This window comes from Castanea sativa, chromosome 5, assembly GCF_040712315.1.
Source record: "Castanea sativa cultivar Marrone di Chiusa Pesio chromosome 5, ASM4071231v1".
Lineage (NCBI taxonomy): Eukaryota > Viridiplantae > Streptophyta > Magnoliopsida > Fagales > Fagaceae > Castanea > Castanea sativa.
The window spans coordinates 56,265,066-56,273,860 of NC_134017.1; the positions used below are offsets into that span (position 1 = coordinate 56,265,066).

Below are 8,795 nucleotides of genomic sequence, written 5' to 3' on the forward strand. Positions count from 1 at the left end.
CCACCCAAGAGATTGACTCTACACAAGCTTTAGACCATAACCAAAACAAATAAATAAGGAAGTGGATCCAAAAAATTTCACCTTTACACCACTGTTTCAGCAACTCAAGGAGCACTTGCTGCATCCATTAAAATGGAGCGGTGTTGGTAGGGGCGGCACCACCTTATGGCCAGGGTGGTCTCAGGACCACCCTGACTTGAAAAAAAATTTATACATAATAATTTAAAATTTTATATTTATCTACTTTAAAAAAAAAAAGTGAGAACACCCTGAATTTTTTTTATGCCAATAAAATTAAATTTTGGTTCATAATTTGAGCAACTTAACAATATATTAGGGTCTTTCAAGCAAAAGAACCACATGCTTTTATATTCTTTTAAGCCTATACTATGGCTTTACTTTTAGTTTTTGCTTTACCTTACACACTGTCATTGTACGACTACTTTTTATCAAAAACATTATAATATATATTATACAACTAATTGGTCAAAGTCACGTAACTTTAGCCTTTTTCATTGTACAACTACTTTTTTTTTTCTATTTCCGATAATTTTGAGTAGAAAAAAATAGTAGTTTTAGTTAATTAAGTGAATAAACTTAAAAAGTTACTTAATTTTATATAATATCAATTAATTCATTATATATATATATATATATAAAATAAAATTTTTATTTTTATGATTATAATTAAACATGTGATTGTCCATTCTAAGGACATTTGATTAAATTTACACGAAAAATGTCACTAAATATTATGTTTTTACATTTTGCTACCATATTATTAGTAATAAAATTATTATATTTTTATTTATATAATTTAAAATTTTATTAATTATATTATTTATGATGTCACCGATTCAACCATTGGTCAGATCTCGGTCTGACCAAAAAACCAATCTCTTTTTCGGTTCATTTACCATACTAGTTTATAAAACCATGTAAACCCCCCCCCCCCCCCCCAAAAAAAACTTGAACAAAAATCTGAAAAAAAAAAAAAATTTATAATAAAACTGATAACAAGGCCCAAACCAAATGCAAATGGAAAAGCCCAGTACAAGATCAATCTCATCTCAGACTAAGACTATCACTACTCTAACACCAACACGATTACATTTTTAATTCACAGATTCACAAGTCATTAAACAATTTAAACTAAAACTAAATCAAACCTAAAGACTAAAAGGAAATAAGAAACTCACTTACTCTCTCCAGCTATCGCCGTCCATCCCTATTCAGCAATACTAACAACAACCACAACAGAACTCCACAAGCTTTATGTTGTAAAACTTTATGTATTTGCGTGTTTTTTATTGTTGTTGTTGTTGCTGTTGTTGTTGTTGTTGTCAATATATAAAATTTTCTTTTTATTAGATTGTGTAATTTATGCTTCTTGAGAAACACCCTGGAAAAAATCCCTGGAACCACCACTGGGTATTGGTATGGTTTAGGTTGCTTTAAGTGGTGATAATGGGTGGTTGTGAGTAGAAGAAGCTCAAAGAAAAATAGAATTATTAACTACCTTAAAAAGAAAAATAAAATTCATTTGAGATATTATTCACATCTAAAATTTGCTTAAGAAAAAGGCTTGGGGTGTTACAAGCAGCCTCCATTATTGCCTGTTTTCCAAAGCCTAATAAACAGTAATAACGGATTGACTACTTGTTGAAAAATTTATGAAGGTGACAGCTGGGTGGTGTCTGTTCCAGCATTAGTGAATCATTTGTTAGATTCTAAAAGGTGCCTGTGGTATAAAAATGGTTTGCGGAACATGGTGACAAACATGATGCCGAAGGATTGAATAAACAAAGGATTTAGTTTGGAGTGCAATTTAGAATACAATGTCACAAATCGATATTAATTCAAGTGCCCAACATCCTCAACGAAACTTAGAAGCTTAAAGCTCAAAACTGCTTGATATTACAATTTGAAACATCTATGTATCTACAAATTAATGCAGTTCATTCTCAGATGCTACAGATAATGGAGAAGGAACATCTTCAGGTTCTCTACACGGTTTAACCCACCTTCCATGTTTGTTAAGCACAAGCCCCTTGTAAGGCAATTGATACCAAAACTTAGGGATCCTCAACTCCTCAATTAGCATATCTGTTGTCTTGTTCACCAATGCAACATCTCTCCGAGCATTCCACCGAAACTTGCGCTGCTTGCCAAGAAATCCATCTAAGAGATGGAGGTATATCTCCAAATTATGGCTGCCTATCAAATCAGACTCACGCTTTAAATAAGGTGACATGAACATGTCAAGTTTCAACTGGCTTCCTACATGCCTATAAACCCAATTGAATTTTTTAGTAACAAAATTAAGCTTATGAAGAATATTGTTTCATATGAACCCTGGAAATTTTGGGACTATATCTTGCTTAACTACAATGCGTAGTGTTTTTACCCCTATTTCATCAAGCTTTTCCTTAAATGCCAAGTTCCCAACCCTTGGTGCTCCAAAAGAAATGACACTAATGGGAAGGCCAGGGATTGAAGTAGCAGCTTCATAAGCATTGAGGAGAGCCAAAGCACCACCAAGGCTATGCCCAGTGATGGTGAAGCTTATTCCTTCACCTTTTGCTTTATAGAACTTGATGAGTCTATTCACTTCTTCCATGACTTGCTCAGAAGCACTCAACTTGTTATACCTGGTGAACTCACTCTTTGATTTATAAATACTACGAAACCCATGTTGGACCTTTATTTTCCCATCCCCAATACGCTCAAGCATTGCCTTAAGATCTGTGAACCATTCAGTTGGAGAAATTGTACCTCGCCATGCCATGACTATGTCTCTTCTTCCAATCCTTTCTGATTCTTCATCGTTGCTAACCGCTACATAGCCCATCCAATTGGAATCTTTGCTCCATGTTTCACCTAGATGTGACCTCTCAAACCAACTCGGAACATCTACATGTGACATGGCGTAGATGTACTTAGTAACCTTGTAACCATGATTTGTTAGGCCTAATTCTTCGAAAAGCTTGTGCCGGTTGTATCTACAACTCCCACAAAACTCGGACAAAGGATCAAAGTCAAATCCATCATAAGTAGCCTGCGCAAATTCTCCATATTTAATAATTTCGCGTCGAAGCCAAGGATGGAGAGGGTCAAGAAGATTGTCCCAATTGTGCAAATCATGAATTTCACGCCATTTTGTTGATATGTTTTCCTTTGGAGACTTGGTGGGTGTCATTAGATCACCCCAGTCTATAAAATCTGAAGCTGTGTATGGCAATTGGAGGAGGGATAATAGTGATTTTGTGACATGATGAGAAGCTTTTTTCTTTATATGTGCTTGTTGAATTGGCTTAACAGCCTCCTCTGCTTGAACCCGGACTAGGGAGAGTTGTTTCATGCTTGAAGCACAAGTTAGATGAAAACGATTAAGCTTCATAGAGGATGATGATGCCTTTTTGATGGCCTTCCAAGTTACACCAAACTTCAACTTCAATACCCATTTGGTTTTCTTTGCTCCTTTTTCTTTTCTGACTTGCCTCAATGGTGATACCTCCATGATCGTCTTAAGGGGGTTATGCAAGACAACTTGTAATATCAGATTAAGGATGAAGATTGAACTGATCAAAAGAAAGAAAGAAAGAAAGATGAAGATTGAAGGGGATTAATATCAGCTTGTGTTTTGTTTTTGAAAATCAATGTCAACTTATGTTGGGTATGAATGAGACTTATATATACACAATGATAGTAGGTTGAAGTTTGATAGAAGCCTTCAGTTTGAATTGTTCAAGCTCACGCCTTTGACTGTGAAATGGTAGACCTTGACTGTGAAATGGTAGTTGAGACTTGGAGAGGTAGTTGAGACTTGGAGAGTGGGACTGGGTTTTTCCTGAGGTCATGTTCTTTTCAAAAGCCGATCGTTACAATATTAGATTTTTTTTTTCCTAAATAAAGTATATCATCTATAAAATCTAAGCCTTTAATTTTTCGTTGACAATTTTAAATTTTGACACATTTGTTTTAAAAGTTTTATAAATTTACACCTCATTATAATTTATTTTAATTAATTGATTAATTTATTAGTTTTAACTTTTTTTGGGGGACTCTTCCGTACTAGTTTTGTGTGAGCCCAAAGTAAACTAAACAAACCGACTACTACACAACTACTACTAAGTAGTTACATACCTAAAAGGGAAAACAAATGCAGCATTTAAATGGGGGAGAGCAAATGGGTAATTTTCCATCGAACCTACGCCTCCCCTACTTTTCTCTCCAATTTTCTCCTCAATTTGTGGAGAAAACTATTTTCTTTGACAAATCTTAAGTAGTTTCAAAGCATTTTTCTAAGCTCTAACATGGGGAGTGGACCCTACACATGGGACACACCATAGGCCGCATCCTCTATATGAGAGCTTGGAGCAATTTTCCGAGACTATCTAAATTTTTTCCATTTTCTCTCAAATGGTTGGCCTAAAAAGAAAACAAATAAATTCCACCATTTTCTTTCCTCCCTCCCCTCTCCAACCAAACACCATTTTCTCTTCTCCTCACGTTTTACGCCAACCATACGGATCGTTAAAAACATGAAGGATAAAAGAAAATTATTACAAATGAAATGACACAAAGTTTAAGGACTTGACCCCTTTAACAATCAAGTTAAAAAGACGAGGAATGTTGTGCAAAACAAATCAAACACATCCAAATTCAAAACCCACCACTATCTTTTTGTCTACTATTATTCTACTCTTCTCCCCCAAACTTCTCTAGCAAAAAAATAAAATCAAAAGCATCATCAAACGATACACTTTGTCAAAAACAAAAATGACCAAAACAAGAACAACTATGTGAATAATATCCTTGACAACTCCACTAGAAATCGTAGTAAAAAACTGCTTCTTAAGATTCCTCATGTGGCAATCTATTCCCATACCCTTACTAATTATGCTACTTTTTGGGTTGTAGATTGCAAGGTTGAAATTTATCAACCATTGTGTTGGCTTTATTCCGTACCAATTTGCTTGTAATTCAGTACTTAGAAACCCTGTATTTAGGTGGGATTCATGTAAGGGTAGTGTGTGAGAGAGTATGAAGAAATGCTCAAGAATGTGCAGTGAAGTAGGGACTTGCAATTGGATCTCGCGGGTGGCTCACAGCTAGCAAGTCGCCAGATGATGCACACGAGCGAAGTGTGCTGAGAAGTTGAACAGTCATGTCAGCTGGAGCTCGCGACTCAGTCAAGTCCAGTCTGGCCATTCTGTTTGCTCGCGGCTGGAACTCGCGCAGTCAAGTCGCGAGTCCAAGTCGCCAGCCAGCCCTATTTGGGAAAATATGACTCTTTGCATTCCTTTCTCACCCTAGTATAAATACCCTTTATACCCACGAAATGTAAAGAGCTTTCAGAGAGAATTTTGAGAGAAAAACCCTAAAGAAAAACAAGATTGACTCATCTACAATCTTCACTTAGAGACTCTTCAAATTCCTCTACTCTCTTCCTCTCCATTGTTCTATCCTTGAGAGATACATTACCAAAACATTTTCTCACCATACCTACATCTGTGAGAAGGCTGTTTGGTGCTTTGGGAAGCAATTAAAAAAGGACCAATTTCATATTGGTTGATGCTATGGGCTATAGCGGAATCCGGTAAGCTAAAGAAGAAATAGGTTCAGCGTAGTCTCGTTGGAGTAGGAGCTTCGAGGGCTTAGGTACACTGGGTAGATTAGCTTGGAGGGTCTTCTGTTGTCTATGTATCCCAACTACATTCTTTAGTGGATTATTGACCGCTTGGAGGGCGGCGGAGAGGTTTTACGCCGAGGGCTTTGGTTTCCTTTTCGATAACACATCGTTGTGTTGTTCTTATGTTTGCATATATCTTTCCTTAATCTTTGTCATTTAATTTCTGCTGTGGATGTGATTTTATTTGGTTTAGATTATGTTATCAATTCTGTTTTAACTTATTTACATTTTCCGCACGTACATTGTTTGTTTATAAGCTTGAATTGGTAATTTGTAATTTGGGGGTCTAAACGTTCAAAGGTGTTTTACACGCTTTTTGAACTTTCATAGATCATAACATGACTTAATAGTTTTTCTAATCAATTAGTTATACCTCAAGTATGAAGTTTCGTTTATTAGCAGTGATTGGAGTGTTGTGCTAAATTGGGAGACACGTTAGACTTTTGAAGTTTGTAACTCTTGAATGTCCCAGACGTAGACTTCTTGTTGGGTTGCATTTCTTAGGAGGACTGTGACTTTATGTTGATAGGAGGCTTCGGTTTGAATTGTTCAAGCACACGCCTTTGATTGTGAAATGGTAGACCTTGGTGGTTGAGACTAGGAGAGTTGGACTGGATTTTCCTCTGAGGTGAGGTCATGTTCTTTTCAAAAGCCAATTGTTACAATATTTGATTTTATTTTTCTCTAAATAAAGTATATCACCGTATAATATATAATATATAAATATATATTATATAAGACCAATGGCGGCTAATACACAATTGTTTTTGCCTTTAAAATGGATGCTAAAATTAATATATATTAACCTTTCAAAAAAATTATTAATATAGATTATATATTATATGTAAACTATCATACAATATAATATCAGATAATATATCATATAAGATCAATGGACATTAGACCATGTTGGGATAGACCCCTGGGGGGGGGCAGCCCCCTGAGTCCAAGAAATTTTCTTGTTTTTTAAATATTTTTTGAAATTTTTGGTACTTAGCTTCTTTCCCCATTTTTTAAGCTTCAATCACTAGGCCCACCACTGGTGAGATACTATCAGAGTCGAACTCGCTATCTTTGCATCGCGTTTCTTCTTTTTCTTCGTCCTCCCTTGCTCTTTGCCATTGTTTCCTTCCTTTTGCATTTCTACCTGCTAAGAAACCAATGGATTTTGCTGCCAAGTGCCAACTTCTACTATCTTTCTTCTCAAATGTCGACCTTTATTTTACTTTTTTTTAATGCTGAGAAACCAATGAGTTTACTGTCAACCACCAACTCTATTTCATCTTAAAAAAACAAACTTAATGGGCTGATATTAGACAAGTCTTCAGCCTTCTCTATTTTTCTAATTCATCAAAAATTGTTTTTTGATGGGCTTGGGCTTAAAATAATTTGGACATGTTTGCATAAAAAAATTAAGAAAATAGATTTTAATTAAATATATTAATTTATATAAGTTAAATATATGTCTATATAGTATATACACAATTTTTAGGGATCATTGAGCTATATATATAACTGCGGTAATTCTAAAATAGTACACCGGTACAGCATTGACTCTCTCTTCCAAAATCTTAAACCTCTTCTCCTCTCCAATCAGCCTAATCAACTTAGCCTAACTGGCAATTGGTCAACTCAAAAACTTAACAAATACAAAAAATAATGATACCAATTTTTTATTTTTTATTTTTTGCCTATACTCCAGTTTCCTTAATTTGAAATCCTGAGTCCGTCCTTAGGCCATGGCTGCTAATATTGATATATTACTACTTAGTGGGTTGTTTCAGTCAAAGACAAATATGAAAGAGGTCCTGTGAAGAAATAGCTCAATGCCAAAAGTTCAATTCAGTTCATAACCCATGACCATCGAAAGATGGGATGGTCACATTCAATGATAAATTCGAATATTCAATCATAATATTTTACAAAATTATTGAATAACTACTAATAAATAAATATATATATATATATATATAATTATTAAAATATTTCATCTATATGCTTGTTTGGTTAAGGCTCGTGAGAGAGACATGGTTCATATTACTTGTTCCATAATTTAAAGAATTAGAGGTTACCTACCTCAATGTGACAATTGGAGAGTATTCAGACGCTGACCTTATGGAGCAACTAGTTCTAATTAAAATTTGAAATGAGTGTTGTGTGCACCTACAAACACTTCTTTCTAGGGATGGAAGGGGGCGGGGCGAGTTTGGATCATTGACGCTCTATGTCACGCTCTAAACCCAAAAGGGTCTCAAGCATGACAAAATATCTTAAAGGTACCTGTTGATTTTTCCTTTTTGGACAATTCAATCCAAAATTCATTATCAAAGCACCAACATCAAGAATTATCATAAAAACTTCATTAATGATACTTCCAAAGTAAGTCAAAACTCTATGCAATAATTACAAGAACCACTAGCCATAAAAGGATAGAAGTCTGAATAAATACAATTATATATCATTAACTTGTCCCATCAGTGGAAATAAAGTTATAACCACTATTAGATATAAAAGAATGAGTCAAGCTTATTCTAGTGTGTTCATCTAATGATCGCCATAACAAAAGTCTAGCCTCCATTAGTAGCTGGTCTAACTACTGCTAATCACAAAAACCTATCTCAAAATGATCGTTGCCTACTCTGAAAGGTTTGTAAAAGAATGGGATAAGACATAGCCCAGTCAGTAGCATAATTAATAGAGGTGGGGGAAATAGATGTTTCATGATAATGAGCATTTTATAAAACATACTATAATTTGGAAATTTCCATTTAATTTATGTAAAATCAAATTCATTAACCCAACAAGAATGATAGAAATAATATAGCACTAAGCTTCCCAAAATAACTATGAAACTATATTTTATTAACTGTGAGCCATAAAAATGTCCAATACCATCTCAAAACCTGAAACCTCACTCAAGGTGCCACTAGACATCATACCGGCACAAACAGGTTGGAACCCAAACACACTAGCATGATATACACCTCTTTTGGCATGTAGTTCATTGGCACTGCCTAGCCTCACCCACACCTTCAAGGATTTAACTATCCCCCTCATGGGCAACAGGGGATAACGCACCATGTAGTACCTCTTTTGCATG

At 35.1% G+C, this 8,795-nt stretch overlaps 1 protein-coding gene across 1 annotated transcript; it reads right to left on the minus strand.

Moving 5' to 3' along the window:
- Window positions 1–1,870: 1,870 nt before the first annotated feature.
- LOC142636897 (phospholipase A1-Igamma1, chloroplastic-like) lies at window positions 1,871–3,663 on the minus strand. Its single transcript, XM_075811182.1, has one exon. The coding sequence runs from the start codon at window positions 3,518–3,520 to the stop codon at window positions 2,345–2,347; it is 1,176 nt and encodes a 391-aa protein (XP_075667297.1). The 5' UTR covers window positions 3,521–3,663; the 3' UTR covers window positions 1,871–2,344.
- Window positions 3,664–8,795: the final 5,132 nt, after the last annotated feature.